At 41.7% G+C, this 18,450-nt stretch overlaps 1 protein-coding gene across 2 annotated transcripts in view; it reads left to right on the top strand.

The window, feature by feature from the left end:
- LOC120220139 (transmembrane 9 superfamily member 2-like) overlaps positions 1 to 18,450 on the top strand; it is a 65,210-nt gene that overhangs the window by 20,810 nt on the left and 25,950 nt on the right. For both annotated transcript variants that reach the window (XM_039217142.1, XM_039217143.1), the window contains 5 exons: positions 5,672 to 5,751; positions 9,497 to 9,605; positions 10,734 to 10,866; positions 12,288 to 12,407; positions 12,609 to 12,666. In XM_039217142.1, coding sequence (XP_039073073.1) covers positions 5,672 to 5,751; positions 9,497 to 9,605; positions 10,734 to 10,866; positions 12,288 to 12,407; positions 12,609 to 12,666 — 500 coding nt within the window. The remainder of the gene's footprint in view (positions 1 to 5,671; positions 5,752 to 9,496; positions 9,606 to 10,733; positions 10,867 to 12,287; positions 12,408 to 12,608; positions 12,667 to 18,450) is intronic.

The raw sequence follows: 18,450 nt of genomic DNA, 5'->3' as shown, positions 1-18,450 counted from the left end.
TGGGGAACAGTGGACAAATGTCCAATTGGTATAAAATTGTTTTCATGTGCTTATTCATTCATCAAAGAACATTAAATGTATTTTTTTGCCAGGGATTAGGTGCTGGGGTCTGTAAAGGCCAAGAAAATTCAGTCTAACACCTCAGACTTTATATCTGATTTAATCATTTATATAGTTTTGGTAGAAAGGTTAGAAAGACAGACTAGGACCAGCTTTTGAATGGCCTTGAATGCCGGGCTAAGGTATTACTATTCACAATACTTTCATTTCAGAAATGTGCTGTTTTTATACCATGAACCAAAGTTTTTTTTTGTTTCATTCTAATCACATTACCCTTAGCTATCTATGTATGCGACTTATATATAAGCTTTATTAGTGGGTTAGCTTGGGACGCTAGCCACATTTATAGCACTGTTTTTTTTTCTCCCTCCAAAGTATATTCTTGATTTGTAGGCAGCGTGGGCCAGTAACCAAATTGAGAAGCAGAGAATTTTGGGATTGGTTTGCCTCAAGCTCATACTGTGACCTTGAGCAAGTTCATTTTGCTCTCTGAACCTCAGCTTCCCCATAATAAAATGAGAGAGTTGAAATGGATCAGTAGTTCTCAACCCTATCAGAATAATGTGTCATTTTTTTTTAATTTAGAGAGAGAGAAAGAGAGAGCAAGTCCATAAACAGGAGGAGCGGCAAAGGGAGATGAGAGAGAGAGAGAGACAGAGAGAGAGAGAATATCTTAAGCAGGCTCCATGCTCAGTGTTCTGACATGGGCCTCGATTCCATGACCCTGGGATCATGACCTGAGTGGAAATCAAGATCCTGATGCTCCACTGTCTGAGCCACCCAGGCGCCCTGATGTCTTCTTTTGATATCACATGTTTTCTCTGTCTCCCTTCACTACTGTAGATTCACATTTATAGATACTAGATGACTGAACCTGTCTGTACACACAGTTTCAATAAACACCAGGATAGCACCCTAACTATAATATAAAAGAAGTAAAAAGAAAGTAGTTTTTAATAACATAGCATGCATTTCAGTATATATTTCAGTCCCTGTCCGATGCATGCACGAATGTGGATGATCCCTGCAAATGCCAGGGCTATGAATGCAGAGGAATAGGAGAATATCGTCCATTGGTAGCTCAAGTACCACATCTTTCCGAGAGACGGCATGATTTTCTGAGATGTGGATCCGCGTTGGTAAAGTTTCAAGCCGGGGGCGCCTGGCTGGCTCCGTTGCTAGAGCGTGCTACTCTTGATCTCGGGGTCGTGACTTCGAAACCAAACATGGTACCATTTTTTTCTCAGTTTACACAGTAGTTGCATTCCCTGAAACAAACCAACCAACCCAATGTATATTAAAAATGTGTGAAAAAACCTTATCTGTAAAATGGAATTCGAATCTAGACACAGAGATTAATCATGAGCAGTTTTTCACTCGCGCCGTGTTGGGTGGGGCATTTGGACGTGTTTCTCAATTCTCTCTTGCGCTGGTCCCTAGTGCGGCGCAGCGGTGTGGCCTTGTCCTCTGCTGCTCAGTGCCGGAAGCATCCCTACACATTTTCATCATGCCCCCTAGGGGGTGCTGCTCCCCCTCTTGAAATCACTGACACCAGAAGAAGCCTCAGTTGTCTGCCCGTTTTATTCTGAGTCCCTGCGTGAATATTTTTTTGAGTGACATCCTTCGTGGGGTCCTGTGTCAGGAATGAAGCAGGCTGGTTCTGTTTCTCCTTTAGCGGCTGGTGCCTCCAGTGTCAACAAACGTTAAGGACTTGCTTACTTCCTCTGATTTTGTGAGAATGGCTATGTCCTATAAAAGATTTTGTAACTTTGCCACTTAAAGAAACAGAAGAGCTCATTCGCCTTCAGTGGATTAAGGAAGTACGTTCCGCCATTTGACATTCGGTTCTCAAATGTGCCTTAGGAGCTTTAAACCGTTTTATTTTCGTAGGTAAGAGCACTGTGTGCGATGGTGTGTTATTTCCAGAAGGTGGCGCTGTTTGGTACAAAAACTATTAGGTTTAGCAACTGCAGATTTTTCTAGGCTCTCCTTGTATTTAAAATTCAAACTTCATGGTGCATATTGGAAAGTGTCTCTCGTTTTTGAAAGACTTGATATGAATTAACTTGCTTAAGGCCATGGGTAGGCTGGTGAAGGGAAGGCCGTAATTCAGAATTTTACAAATTAAGTCACATTTGACTACAGGACCAGTATTTTAATCGAATAGCTAAGATGCATGCTTTTAGGCAGTGAATATTTTATCCCTTGATTTATCTGCAAATTCTGATGTCCTATTTATAGGTTTTAAATAATAAATAATTTAAATTTATTAATTTAAATAATAATTTATTTTGAAACAGTTTGACTGTTCAGAAGGTTTGCCAGCACAATACAAAGAACTCTCGTAGTTCCTTTCATCCAACCCCTCAATTGTTAATATTTTACCTCGTTTGCTCCATGGTTCACCCTTCACTCTGTGCCTGTTATCATTAGTCTTCCTCTGAGCCTTTTGAGAACTAGATGTTCCATCACCCCTAAACACTCCAGAGTCTTTCCCCCAAACAAGATCACTCTCCTACTACGATAGCATGTAACTAGCACATAACGCTGCAAATCGGGAATCTGTGTTGCTATCACATTACCGTTCAGTCCACATCCATCCATTCAAATGTCGCCAGCTGGCCAACAATGCCACTTTTTCCCTTTGTGGTTTGAGATCTTATCTAGGAGTATGTGTTGCTTAGTTTGTGGTCTTCAACCTGGACCAGTTCTTTGGTCTTTCTCTGTCTTTCACATTCTTCTTCTTCTTCTTCTTCTTCTTCTTCTTCTTCTTCTTCTTCTTCTTTTTTATTTATTTCTAGGAGAGAGAGAGAGAGAGAGAGACAGCGTGAGCAGGGGATGGTCAGAGAGAGAGGAAGTCACAGACTGAAACAGGCTCCAGGCTCTGAGCTGGCAGTCAGCACAGAGCCCGACGCGGGGCTCGAACCCACGAACCGTGAGGTCATGCCCTGTGACGAAGTCGGACGCTTAACCGACTGAGCCACCCAGGCGCCCCATCTTTCACATTCTTGGTATTTTTATAGAGTACAGACTTTACAATCTGCAGGATGACCAGCAAACTGGGTCTGATGGTTTTTTTTTTTTTAATTTTAATGTTTATTTTTCCGTGAGACAGAGCACAAGTTGGGGAGTGGCAGAGAGAGGGGGAGACACAGAATCCGAAGCAGGCTCCGAGTTGTCAGCACAGAGCCCGACACGGGGCTCGAACCCATGAACCGTGAGATCATGGCCTGAGCTGAAGTCAGATGCTTAACAGACTGAGCCACTCAGGCGCCCCCTGTCTGATAGTTCTTTATGACCAGGCTCTGGCCATACATTCTGAACACTGATTGTAACACAGTCGTGATGCTGCACACATCAGTAAGCACGTGATGTCATTTTAGTTAAAACCTGATGAGGGTGCCTGGGTGGCTCAGTCGGCTAAGCGACCGACTTCAGCTCAGGTCATGATGTCATGGTTCGTGTGTTCGAGCTCCTCATCAGTCTCTGTTCCGACAGCTTGGAGTCTGGAGCCTGCTTCTGATTCTGTGTGTCCCCCTTTCTCTGACCCTCCCTTGCTCACACTGTTTCTCTCTCTGTCTCAGAAATAAATAAAACAATAAAAAAAAAAAAACCTGATGACCTGGTGATCCTGGCTAACATTACTAATGCATCGTTGAATTCAGACCCGAATAAAATCTATCATTTGGTTTTTTTTTTATAAGATGTATACATTAGGGGCACCTGGCTGGCTCTGTCAGGAGAGCGTGTCTCTCTTGATCTCAGGGTCATGAGTTGAAGCCCCGTGTTGAGCACGGAACCTACTAAAAAAAAAAGTAGGAAAAAAAAAGCAGTGTACATTGATTTTTCTCCATACTCCAATTCTAAACTTCAGAAAAAAACACCTAAACACCTAACACCCAGTTTTGTTTATTTATTCCTTTATTCATTTATTTATTTTATTTCCAAAGTTTATTTTGAAGGATATTTTTTATACTTTATTTATTTAAAAAATTTTTTTATTATTATTTTTAAAATAGTTTATTGTCAAGTTGGTTTCCATATGACACCCAGTGCTCATCCCTAGGAGTGCTCTCCTCCATGACCATCACCCCCCCTCCCCTCCCCACCACCCCCATCAGCCCTCAGTTTGTTCTCAGCATTCAAGAGTCTCTCATGGTTTGCCTCCCTCCCTCTCCCCCACTATTTCCCCCCTTCTTCTCCCCCACCGTCCTCTTTTAAGTTCCTCCTGATCCTCCTATACGTGCAAACATATGGTATCTGTCCTTCTCTGCCTGACTTATTTCGCTCAGCATAACACCCTCGAGTTCCATCCATGTAGCTACACATGGCCAGATTTCATTCTTTCTCATTGCCATGTAGTATTCCATGGTATAGATAAACCACATCTTCTTAATCCATTCATCTGTTGATGGACACTTAGGCTCTTTCCATGTTTTAGCTATTGTGGAGAGTGCTGCTATGAACATTGGGGTACATGTGCCCCTGTGCATCAGCACTCCTGTATCCCTTGGGTAAATTCCTAGCAGTGCTATTGCTGGGTCATAGGGGAGTTCTATTGTTAGTTTCCTGAGGAACCTCCACACTGTTTTCCAGAGGGGTTGTACCAGTTTACATTCCCACCAACAGGGCAGGAGGGTGCCCGTTTCTCCACATCCTCGCCAGCATCTAGAGTTCTCTGATTTGCTCATTTTAGCCACTCTGACCACTAACACCCAGTTTTAAATAATAAGTCATTGCAAGCATTACTAAGTCAATGTGTACCAGCATTTTCTTTTTGCTGAGACCATGTTATTGATTTGAGGGGTGATTACACTGCTTTAATGATGTAGGTGTGTATTGGGGATTACCAGGTCAGAACCTCATCTCTTGGGGATATTGTGTAAGATAGTTATTGACAGTTTGAGTTTGATCACACATTGCCCAAACAGCTTGATTGGTAATTGTATTTTCTTTATTTTTTTAGGTTTATTTATTTATTTTGAGAGAGAGAGAGAAAGAGTAGGGCTGGGGCAGAGAGAAGAGGAAGAGAGGCAGAGAGAGAGAGGGGGAGAGAGAGAATCCCAAGCAGGCTCCGTGCTGTGAACACAGAACCTGACTGCGGGCTCGATCCCACAAACTGTGAGATCATGACCCGAGCTGAAATTAAGAGCCAGACGCTTAACTGACGGAGCCACCCAGGTGCCCCAGTAACTGTATTTTCTTGTGGTTTATTCATATACTTAACATATAAAAATGTAGGGGTACCTGGCTGGCTCAGTCAGACAGCATGCAATTCTCGTTCTTGGGGTCGTGAGTTTGAACCTCATGTTGGTTATAGAGATTAAATAAATAAGTAAACAAATAAATAGTCTTTTTTTTTTTAAAGGTGCTATTTCTGGTGAACCATGGCAGCTAAAAGTACCTTCTTCCTAGTCCCTTCCTGAAATGAAGAAGATCCCAGTTAATAAAAATAAGATAAAAATGTCAGGGTGCATCTTATTATTCCATGAAGTTAGTAGTAAAGAAAAGGCAAAGATATATGTAGAGTAACTTTCTGTCTGTTTTAGGATTATAACTAGCAAAAGTCAGTAGAAGTTTGGTCATATAATGGTATATTTTTGTTTTCTAGGAAAACAAAAGGATCAAGTGGCCGTCTAGATGGGATTATATTTTGGAGTCCATGCCTCGTACCTACATTCAGTGGTTTAGGCAAGTGCTTTAGTTTTATTATTTATTTTTAAGTTTATTTATTTATTTTTAATTAACTTCTACACCCAACATGGGGCTCGAACTCAGGATGTTCAGTTCAAGAGTCGCATGCTCTTCTGACTGAGCCAGCCAGGTGTCCCTAGCGGGGGAAATGTAAATACATATTTGTATTATATATACATATGTATTTTTTAAAGTTTATTTATTTTAAGAGAGAGAGCAGGAGAGGGGCAGAGAGAGAGAGGGGGAGAGAGGCAGAGAGAGAGAGTTCTGTGCTGAGAGCGAGGAGCCGGACGCAGGGCTTGAACCCATGAACAGTGAGATCTATGTACCTACATGTTTTAATTTCTTTTTAAATGTTTTATTTATTTCTGAGAGAGAAAGAGAGAGAGAGACAGCGTGAGCAGGGGAGGGTCAGAGAGAGAGGGAGGCACAGAATCTGAAACAGGCTCCGGCTCTGAGCCGGCTGTCAGCACAGAGCCCGATGCGGGGCTCAAACCCACGAACCGCGAGATCATGACCTGAGCTGAAGTCAGATGCTTAACCGACTGAGCCACCCAGGTGCTCATTTAAAAAAATTTTTTTAATGTTTTATTTATTTCTGAGAGAGAGAGAGAGACAGACAGACAGCATGAGCAGGGGAGGGTCAGAGAGAGAGGGAGTGCACCTATGTGTTTTAAAAAGCTATTTTGTTACCAGAGATGATCTTGAGGGACATTTTTTCCTCTCCTTCTTCTCACAAACCTGTCCATGTTCACAAAGAAAAAGAAAAAATAAGACGTGATTCTGACTATGGTGTTTTGAGGTGATGATCCTCCTTATATACCCATTGCCTTCTTCTCATCTTCCTGCTCTCCCTCCCTTGTCTCCTCATGATTATGATCATATGGTAGCTTTTCCAGAGTCTTCTGTTTGGGCAATTGTCCAGGTCCCATTTTATCACACCCCCAGAAGTCTCTTCAGGTAAAATTTATTTAAATGGTTTCTCCAAAGGGACTGTGAAACCAAAGGGCCCCCAGACACTGTGGGGGCGAATCTCTGTTAGTGTTCATATTTATAGCCTAATAAGGAATGCACTTTAGTTTCTGTCATGAGCTAATTTACTTACCACATTTAACAGACGTTTTAGACATCAATCATTTAAAAAAAATTTTTTAATATTTACTTAGTTTTGCAAGAGAGAAAGAGAAAGCATGTGCAGGAGAGGGGCAGAGACAGAGGGAGAGAGAAAATCCCAAGCACGCTCCATGTTGTCAGCTCAGAGCCCCACATGGGGCTCGAACCCATGAACCATGAGATCATGATCTGAGACGAGAGCAAGAGTTAGACACTTAACGGGTTGACTGAGCCACTCAGGTGCCCCCTTTTTTAAATGATCTTAAAAAAATTTTTAACTAAAAATTTTTAATGTTTATTTATTATTGAGAGACAGAGAGACAGAGCATGAGTGGGGGAGGGGCAGAGAGAGAGGGAGACAGAATGTGAAGCAGGCTCCAGGCTCTGACCTGTGACCACAGAGCCCGACGCGGGGCTCGAACTCATAAAGTACGAGATCATGGCCTGAGCTGAAGTCAAATGCCTAACTGACTGAGCCACCCAGGTGCTCCCAAAAATTTTAAGTTGAACTATAGCTGATATACAATATTATTAGTTTCAGATGTACGACACTGATTCAACAATTCTGTACCTGATGAAATGCTCACCAAAAGTGTAGTTACCATCTGTCACTGTACAGTGTGATTACAGTATTATTGACTATATTCCCTGTGCTGTGCCTTTCATCCCTGGGACTGACTGACTGACTGACTTAATTATTTGGTGAATTTTTATTTATTTTAAATTTATTTTATTTTTTTAACTTTTTATGTTTTATGTTTATTATTTTAAAAATGTTTATTTAATATTTTTGAGAGAGACAGAGAGAGAGAGAGAGAGAGAGAGAGAAGGAGACAGAGAATCCCGAGCAGGCTCTGCACTGTGGGCACAGAGCCCGATGTGGGGCTTGAACTCATGATTTGTGAGATCATGACCTGATCTGAAACCAAGAGTCAGATGCTTAACCGACTGAGCTGCCCAGGTGCCCCTAAACGTTTTTATTTATTTATTTATTTGTTTATTTATTTATTTATTTAGAGCATGAGAGTGTGCACACACATGAGCAGGGGAGGGGCCGAGAGGGTGGGAGATGGAGAATCCCAAGCAGGCTCTGCGCTTTTAGCACAGAGCCCGACTTGGGGCTCCAACTCACAAACCAGGAGGTCATATCCTGAGCCCAAATCAAGAGTCCAGCGCTCAATGCACTGAGCCACCCAGGCGCCCTTATCTATTTTCACTGAAGTAGTGTTGACACACAGTGTTACGTTAGTTTCAGGCGCACAGTACAGTGAGTGGACACGTCTCTAGTTTATGCTGTGCTCTCAAGTGTAACTGCCATCTGTCCCCATACAGCGCTGTTACAATAACATTGACTATATTCCCTATGGTGACTTATTCATTCCATTACTGGAATGCTGCACCTCTGACCCCCTTCACTCATTTTGCCCATACCCCCCCACCCCCGGCAACCACCAGTGACTTTTTATTTTATAACTGGAAGTTCGCACCTCTTAATCTCCTTCACCTATTTTGCTCCCTCCCTCCCCTCTAGCAATCATAGACATCAATCATCTTATTGGCATCTTTCCTTTCTTTCTTTCTTTTTTTAAAAATTTTTAATGTTTTATTTATTTCTGAGAGAGAGAGACAGAGTGAGCAGGGGAGGGTCAGAGAGAGAGGGAGATACAGAATCTGAAGCAGGCTCCAGGCTCTGAGCTAGCTGTCAGCACAGAGCCTGATGTGGGGCTCGAACCCATGAACCATGAGGTCATGACCTGAGCTGAAGTCGGATGCTTAACCGACTGAGCCACCCAGGCGCCCTTATTTTTGAGAGACAGAGAAAGTACAAGCGGGAGAGGGGCAGAAAGAGAGGGAGACAGAGGATCTGAAGCAGGCTCTGTGCTGACAGCAGAGAGCCTGATGCGGGGCTCAAACTCAGGAACCGTGAGATCTGAACCAAAGTCAGACGCTTAACCGACCAAGCCACCCAGGCATCCCCTTACTGGCATCTTTCTAAAACAGTGCTGGTCTTTTCAGATTCTAGTGAAGCTTTGTTGATGTGTCTGGCTTTGGCTGGGTGGTGGGATAGCAGAAAGCACTGGTTTTTATTTGGCAATAATTTTTTTGAGTAGTTTTTAAGTTTTAGAAACTATAAGAGCTGGTAGGTACATTGTTCATGGGGTCATTTCCCTGAAGCTCATAGAAAGATAAAAAGACTGCAACCTTGGTCTATCAGTTAAGAAGTTAATCAGCCATTAGTTCAACATTGATTCCTGAACTTTCGTTCTCAGTTCCTCTGGAACTGAGATTCTATTATTGATCTAATTTGCTTCTCCTTGCTTCTTTTTGGGAAAGTACTCTTCAAAAATTCTAAAATCACCTGAAGAACAGTGCTGCTTATATTGCTTTATTTGTAATACACTTTTCCGTATCACATTTATTAATATGTAATATTAATATATTGTGTATTATATTAAGTTCATTTAATATATTGTCGTGTTCAGCTTTGATCTAAGTTTAACCTAGGAAAACTGATCAACGCGATGATAGTTTGAATGCCTTTCTTTTATATGTACACGCATTTTCTTCTCACTGTTTAAACAGAGAACTCGAGGTTTAATTTCTCTTTTTTCTTCCTTAAATTTTCTAGTATTTTGAATTCCTTTGTTATCACTCTCTTCTTATCTGGCATGGTGGCTATGATTATATTGAGGACTCTCCATAGAGATATTATCAAATACAATGAGATGAGTTATTCTGTAAGTAAAAATGCACATATTTGATTCAGCAAATATTTGAACGCTTACTCTGTCCACTTGTCAATGTTATGTTTTTACTTAGGGTATATAATACCTTGAATGCAGCACATTTTGACGTCCAGCCATTTTTCTTATTATACCGAATCACAAAGTATAGAGTTGGATAGGTTCTATCAGAAAGTATAGAGGTGGGTAGGTTCTGTAAAAGTATAAGTCAGCTTATTAGAGAAGGATTTGTTACTCACTCTGGTTCTATTCCTTTTTGTGTGTTTCTGAGCTTTTAAAATATTGTTATTTAAGGTTTTCATTAATTTGGGGCATGAAATAATGTTATCATTGAGGTTAAATTTAGTTTTATCTCACTTATACTCTTTTGACTCTTACAATCATCTATGTATTGGTGAACTTTAAATTTCTTTTTTTTTTTTAAAAAGAGAATCCTTTGATTTTTTTCTTTTTAAGGTTTATTTATTTTTGACAGAGAGAGCGCAAGCAGGGGTGGCGGCAGAGGGGGAGGGAGACAGAGGATCTGAATTGGGCTCTGAGCTAACAGCTCCCAACGCGGAGCTCGAGCTCACAAACTGTGAGATCATGACCTAAGCCCAAGTCGGATGCTTAACCGACAGAGCCACCCAGGTGCCCCGAATTTTAAATTTCTATAAAAGTTGGCCAAATTCCTTCTGTATGTGAAATCATTTCACTTTCTTCATGAAATTAAGCCAGGTGTGTGCCTTATATGAGCACATACCTTCCGGAGGGCTACTGTATCACAGTGAGCCACTGGCTTCCAGTTAGCCTTTCTTTAAAAATTTGTTTTAACATTTATTTATTGTTGAGAGGCAGAAAGAGACAGAGCATGAGCATGGAAAGGGCAGAGAGAGGGAGAGACACAGAATCTGAAGCAAACTCCTCCTGGCTCTGAGCTGTCAGCACAGAGCCTGCCACGGGGCTCGAACCCACAAACCACGAGATCATGATCTGAGCCGAAGTCTGATGCTTAACTGACTGAGCCACCCAAGCGCCCCCAGTTAGTCTGTCTTTAGAGGCAAATTCATTTCCATCGAACTTTCAGAGTTCTGGTAAGTTGCTGTCACAGTGCGTGTTTACCAAAGAGTTTCTCATCTGCAGGAAGATGTGCAGGATGACTTTGGTTGGAAGCTGCTCCATGGGGATATATTCAGACCACCAAGGTATAGGATGTTGCTGTCAGTTTTCCTGGGCCAAGGAACACAAGTTTTGGTCATGACGTTTATCACCTTATGTAAGTAGGCCCCGACCGATACGTGTCATCTTAAGCATTCCTGGTGAATGGCTGTGCAATGTTAAATTTTGAACCACGTGGACAAAAAGGCTTTGAAAATACCCTAAATTTTAAGAAAGCATGTGTGTTATAGAACTAACATTTCCATCTTCTCGAAGTAAGGATACGAGTCTGAATATGTTCCTGTGTCCAGGAGCTTTCTCGGCTCCTTCAGTTCTGAATGAATAATTTATTGTGCTGTCCAATACACATGGTCCTTGCTTTGCAAAATAGAAGCTTTCTTGAAAATCAGCATGGGGGTAGATTCCTATTTTCAGTGGACTAAGAGAATTCATAATTAAAGGCTAGCATTTTGAAATGCTGTGGCACGCCTAAGTGCTGGTCTTTCAATGTATAAACAGAATGGCATTTCCAGTAAGTATCGCAATAGCTGATGGCCCCTGGCTGCGTCCATGTATAAAGGAAAAATGGAGCTTGTCAGATTTTGATAGCCAGCGTGGTGATTTTCATAAACAAGGCTGCTGTAAAAAAAAAAAGAAGTGGCTTGTTAGGTGTTTCAGATGTCAGTGATAATTTCAGAATTCGGCTTTTAAGATTATATTTTTGTGAGACCAAGTCTTGCTTTGATTTAAAATTTTTTTAAATGTTTATTTATTTTTGAGAGAGTGAGAGAGCACAAGCAGGGGGAAGGGCATAGAGACAGAGAGGGAGACACAGAATCCAAACTGACTCCAGGCTCCGACTGTCAGCACAGAGCCCGATGCAGGGCTTGAACCTGTGAACCGCGAGATCATGATCTGAGCCAAAGTCGTATACTTAACCGACTGAGCCACGTCGGCGTCCCATTGCTTTGATTTTTTAAAAAAAAATGTTTTATTTATTTATTTCTGAGAGAGAGGAGAGAGAGAGAGAGACAGCACGAGCAAGGGAAGGTCAGAGAGAGAGGGAGACACAGAATCTGAAACAGGCTCCAGGCTCTATGTGGGGCTTGAACCCACAAACTGTGAGATCATGACCTGAGCTGAAGTCGGATGCTTAGCCGACTGAGCCACCCATTCGCCCCTAGCAAATTTCTGTGGGAAAATGATTTGCTGTTTATGGATTGATACTGCAGTAGGGGGAATTGTTAGTTTGTTTAATTTTGATTTAAACAGTGAGATAAAGACTAGATCCACCTCGGAAGCTGAACTTCATTTGCCTCGTATTGAAAATCACACCTCTTCATTACGAGAAAATTGTCATTAGTTAAGTGGTTAACATTCATTCACAGTGCCACTTATGTCCTCACACAACAGAATTTCCTTGTGTGCCGTTACCCATAATATGTCTTCATCAGCGGGTCTTTAAGTTTATTATAAAGCTCTGTGTGCTTCTGAGGCTATTATTGTAACTGGTTTGATATTTCTTTTTTGTGCCTTTAGTTCTGGCCTGCCTCGGTTTCCTATCACCCTCCAATCGAGGCGCCTTAATGACCTGTGCCTTTGTGCTCTGGGCCCTTCTGGGAACCGCTGCCGGATTCGTGTCTGGAAGAATGTATAAGAGTAAGTATTACATCCGCTCTCATTCCAGTAGGTTCGTGTGTTCAATGTTGAAATGAAAAGGCTGTAAAATACAACATTTGAGACTTGCGTGGGGCGTTTTAGCCGACCCGTCTAAAGGTACCTGTGTCCTGGTTACACGGTAGCCCTGAGGTGGACTGAATCAAGCGGCGACAGTAACTATTCTGTCTTTTCCTTCCTCAGCACTTAAAGGTGTTCAATGGAAGACAAATTTTTTGCTGACGGCACTATTATGTCCTGGGTGAGTATTGCATGTTCGTTCTCTTTTCTCTGTGCAATTATACTCTTCCTTAGGCTTCGTCTTGGAGAAATCACTGTAGGCGATAATGAAGGGTCAGAGGGAGACGAGCGGCCACCGGGTTTCCCGGAGTGGCAGCGTGTTCCCTCCGTGGCATCTGCATTCCTTTCATCTCTTTGTACGGCATGACCTCGAGTACAAAGCGATGGTCACGGTGCTGCTGTATTGAATTTTGAGCTTCGGTCTCGGAGCACGTTTCATAAATGCTCACCTCAGTTACACATGTTGCGCTACGTGTCATGTTAGAATGGCAGTTTAGGCACCACCTCGTGTCAGTCCCCTGGTCGCTGCCTTCTGTGCTTATTTCTTCCCGTCTCCCCTAGTGACTGCAGTTTGGAGGTAGAGTCACTGTCCAAGCGGGGGCCGCACAGGGGCTGTGTGAGTAGTGCTGTCAGTCCCTTAATTATAGAGGCGCAGGATGGGCGGCCAAGCCCGGGAGCCAGGGTTCAAGGTCACACGGGATGTCAGTAATAGAACGCTCTCCATAACCGAATGTCCACACTGCATCATGTCCCGGGCTCTTCCCACAGAACCTCGCTTAGGGTTTCATCTCTTTAGTCAGCTGGGGCTGCCATAACAAAACACCATAGACTGGGTGGGGGGGAGGTGCTAAAACCAAAAATTCAGAGTTGATTTCTCATAGTTCTAGAGGCAGGAATGTTGGAAAGCAGGGCACCAGCAGGGTTGGGTCCTTGGGAGAACCCTTTTCCTAGCTTGCTGACCACTGCCTTCTTGCTGTTTCCTCACAGGGCAGGCAGAGACAGTAACGTCTGTGGTGTTTCCTCTCGTAAAGGCACTAATGCCATCATGAAGGCCCCACTCTCCTGACCTCATCTAAGCTTAATCACTTCCCAAAGGCCCCACCCCCACATACCATTACCTTATGGATTAGGGCTTCAATATATGACTTTGGGGAGGGGGACACAACTCAGTCTGTAGCACGTTTCATTTCTAACATTCTTTCCTTGATATGTTCTGAAGGAAAAAGTCTTTTTAAAAAATGTTTATTTATTTTGAGAGAGAGAGAGAGAGACAGCACAAGTGGGTGAGGGGCAGACAGACAGAGGTGGAGAGAGGATCCCAATCCTCACTGTCCGTGAGGAGCCCAATGCTGGGCTCAATCCCACGAATCATGAGATCATGACCTGAGCTGAAATCAAGAGTCAGATGCTTAACTGACTGAACCACCCAGGTGCCCCATCCTTTTTTTTTTTTAAAGGAAAAACTAGGGGCGCCTGGGTGGCTCAGTCGGTTAAGCGTCCGACTTCGGCTCAGGTCACGATCTCGTAGTTTGTGGGTTTGAGCCCCGTGTCGGGCTCTGTGCTAACAGCCAGCTCAGAGCCTGGAGCCTGCTTTGGATTCTGTGTCTCCCTTTCTCTCTGCCCCTCCCCCACTCGTGCTTTGTCTCTCTCTCTCAGAAATAAATAAATTATAATTTTTTTAAAAAAAGGGAAAACTAGTGGATTATGTTTTGTCATGTGGTACTTTGATTCCTATTTGTTACAAAATTCCCATGTCCTTGATGCTAGAAGTATGTCCCCATAGTGGAAGACGTCCTATAATGAAAGTTATACATAGTGGATTCAGTTACATTATATGCTGATTAGGGAACAAAGGGAGAGCACATGCTTTTGGAATGCTCTGTGACTGCGTATAATGCCATATATGATGCAATACAGCGATAGATTCTGTAGATCCATAATCTTTTGTCTCCATGTGACTCGTTTCCCTTGAAACTCCAGGGAAAAAGATGAGAGCATTGAAAGGATTGAACATTACGAGTTTGTCCATCAAATACAGGAGCCTCAGAATTTTTGACTTATTGAAAATAAGGACAGCGCACTCCCCTCCCCCTCCCCACCTTGAATAGAGCCATCTGCTTTTTCTGTAACTCTTTTCAAGGGAACTAGAATGGGTGGTCTTTTCTGAGGTGAATGCTTCATTACATTTATGTAAGAAAGCAACATCCTTGACGATATTTCAGATATCTGTTGTTTCAAGTTCAAGACACAAATGAATCCCAAACTGAATAAATTTGGCAACAAAGGGCCATTGTGCAGGAGTCATTATACTGGATTGTCCTACGAGGGATATCACGTGCAAGAACCAGTCCATAAACCATTCACTATTCACTGCATTAGTTAGCTACTCATTCGACAGACTTACTGTGGTCTTTCTGGTTTTGTTTTGTTTTTGTTTTTACTCTATTTAAAGCATTATCCTCGGCACTGTAGAGGACATAAATACAAATTGCCTCCGAAACTCTGTCTTCATGGCTTAAGATGATTAATAATGGCCCAGTTTTCATCACACAGATGTTCTATCTTCTTGTAAAAAGAAGTTACGTCATTGAAATAGAAAATGTAAAAGAATTAGAATATACCATATCGCTAAGCTTCATGAGCCGAATTGAACAATTAATGTCTGAAAAGCATTAGCATTGCCAATGCACTATGAGCTGTTTTCATCATGTTTTCTATGGGATTGATTTTGAAGAATGTGTTACACAGAAAAATTTAAAAATTTGAGTAGAAGTCCACAATAACACAGCTCAGGTTCACATGGACTACGAAATGATGTAGTGTCAAGACCCTGTTTTGTAAAAGTAAAAAAAAAATTAATTTGAAAAACAACTGGTAATAGTGGCTGTGTCCTGGGTGGGTTTTGGGGGGGCTGGAGGACAGGAGTGTGAAGGAGACTATTTATGTTAGATTTACTTTTCTTTTTTTTTTTTAAGTTTACTTATTTATTTTGAGAGAGAGAGAGAGTCCAAGCAGGACAGGGGCAGAGAGAGAGAGAGAGAGAGAATCCCAAGCAGGCTCTGCACCAGAGCCCAGCGCGGGGCTTGAACTCAGGAACTGTAAGATCATGACCTGAGCCAAAGCCAGATGCTTAACCAACTGAACCACCCAGGCGCCCCCACTCTCTCTCTCTTTCTTTCTTTTTTTTTTTACCTTTTGCATCATGTGCCATATGCACATGTTACCTATTTTTAAGCAATTTCATTATAAACAACAGTAATGAGAACTCAAGACCTCATATTAAAGTGGAGAGGTAGCGGTAGGAGCAAACAGCACAGGCTGTCAGACTCACGCGCGTGCGTGCACACATGCACACATGCACACATGCACACATGCCTGCGTAGCCTCCACCGCATACATATACAGTGGTTCATTTCCAAATTCTACCTCCTTCTAGTTACCAGGCCTTGAGCACGTTGTGAACAATGCTTCAATGAACATAGGGTGCACGTACCTCTTGGAGATCTTTGTCTTCTGTTGTGTTAAATATTTTCTGCTGCACCATTTCTGTTCCCTTGTCATCTTTTACTATTTTTTTGAGTTATCTTCTTAGTGGTTACCAGATGACAATTCGTGTCTCAATTGACACCCATGTAGTTCGGATTAACAACAACTTAATTTCAATATTACACAAAACTTTGCTCCTGTGAAGTTCCTTTCTCACCCCCCTTCTTTGTACTGTTCCTGCCATACAAATTACATCTTGATACTTTGTATGCTCATCCACACAGATTTAAAATGATGGCGCTAGGCAGTTGTCTTTTAAATTCGGCGAAAAAGGGCTTCTAATACTATTTACTAATCATGGCACATTGGGAAAGTGATTTTCCCTCTCTAATCTTGGGTTTCCTTATGTGTAGTATGGAGATAATGGCATCCTCTTCCTCCTGGATGAGCTGTGAGGACTAAACGGGATAACATATGTAATGCATTTGGAACAGTGCCTCACACATACTGAGTGCTCGATGAACGGTGGCTGTGGTCATTAGCAGCTCTTCTGCTATCAAGCCTTTGCTTATGCTGTTCCATCATTTTTTGTTGTTGTTGTTCCACTTTTTTGTAATCTCTTCTTTCCAATCCGCCAATGCCAAATTTCTATTCGTTTTTTTTTTTTTTTTTTTTTTTTTTTTTTATGTCCTGGCTCAAATGCTACCATTTCCATGTTTGAAATTGTACTGTGTCTATTTTTTTTTTATGTCCTGGCTCAAATGCTACCATTTCCATGTTTGAAATTGTACTGTGTCTATTACCATTACTATACTACTTACCACAGTGTTCCTTAGATTACAGTTATTTCTGATGCCTTATCTCATTCTGCATTCTAAAATGTGTGAGGGTGACTACTATGTCTTATTCATTTCTGTATCTTTCACAGTGTGTAACCAAATGCCTTATACAGAGTATAAGTGCCTTATATGGAGTAAGTACTCAGTAAATAGCCACAGTCTGAATCAAGTGAATAATTTAAAAGTGCCAAACAAATTCAGTTTCCTAATTCTGTTAGTAGAACTAAATGCAAAGAAAAATTTTAAAAATTATTTTATTTTAAAGAGAGAGAGAGTGAGTGGGGGAGAGAAACAGTGGGAGAGAGAGAGAATCTTAAGCAGGCTCCATGCTCAGTGCAGAGCCCAATGAGGGGCTCGATCTCATGACCCTGGGATTGTGACCTGAGCCGAAATCAGAAGTCGGATGCTCAACTGACTGAGCCACCCAGGCGCCCCTGGATGCAATTTTAAAGCAATAAGCCAGGCATGATACAAAGGATACGTTTCCCTCGAGTGGTTTAGGGGGCTCTCTTACGTAGATGAGAGAAAATCATAAGGTACTGGCATTCTTATTTCTCAGACAGTAGTAGGTTGAAAGAGAACTTCAGTACCTCACAGTACATAAGTGTGTGAGTAGCTGATACAAACGGGCAGTGTAAAAGTGGCTTTAAATTTATTATTATTTTTAAATTAGGCTTTAAATTTAAAAGGAGAAGAATTTAGACTAGTGAACACATATGCTCCCTAAAAGAAACTAAAGAAAGTAAAATTTTTAAACTAGATATGTCTCCATGCAACCTCAAAAGTGGTAGAAAGGAAAAGGAAGAGGTAGCGTCGTTTGATGCGCATGCGCCCAAACCTTACAATTAGAAGGAGCAAGTCTGAATTCCAGCCCTTAATATTAGGCAGTCAGGATTAGGTAAGTGACTTTGGGGCAAGTCCTATCACTTTTCCCAAAGTCACTTTGATTGGGCAAATGATTGTCCATTTCCTTGCCTGTAATGCCGGTGTCACAGAGTCCTTCAGAGAAATAAATGAACTAATGGATTGTGAAATTGTTTTGTGAGCTATAAAGCATTTTTGGTCACTCTTTTCTTCTGTGTTCCCACTGCTCTGTGTTTATCATCCGCTATAGCATTTCCCATGTTGTATTGTAATTTATTTGTTTATCTCTGTCCCCCACTCGACTGAGCTTTTCAGAGCAAAGATGTTTATTTATCTTTGAATGCCAGGGTCTAACACATAGGTACTCAATAAATGTTTGATGAATGTGTGAATAAATGTTTCAAGTAGGAGATGAACCCAGATGACCTCTCAAGTTTCCTTTTAGTTTTGCTGTTTAAGATTCCATGAAAGGGTCTAGAAATAATTAGAGACCAACAAAGGGAGAACTATTTTGAATATAAAAACTTGAAACTGAAGGGCAGTTACAGAATTGTTAAACGCATATTAACATTCTAGAGTGTACTTTCAAAAGGGAAATCGTTGAGACAGGTTAATTGAGTTTATGTATAAGAAGGGAGGTTATGATTTGTCAAGTGAGAAGTAATTTTTCGGGCCATGGAATGATAACAGCTGAAATGAATCTCTCAAAAGCTAGGGAATTTGACAGAGGAATATTGTGCCTAAACAAATCCATTAGAGCAGAAACATCTTAAGGA

This window comes from Hyaena hyaena, unplaced genomic scaffold (assembly GCF_003009895.1).
Source record: "Hyaena hyaena isolate Hyena2069 unplaced genomic scaffold, ASM300989v1 scaffold_669, whole genome shotgun sequence".
NCBI classification, from domain to species: Eukaryota; Metazoa; Chordata; class Mammalia; order Carnivora; family Hyaenidae; genus Hyaena; species Hyaena hyaena.
This window is presented reverse-complemented; position numbering and strand designations above follow the sequence as displayed.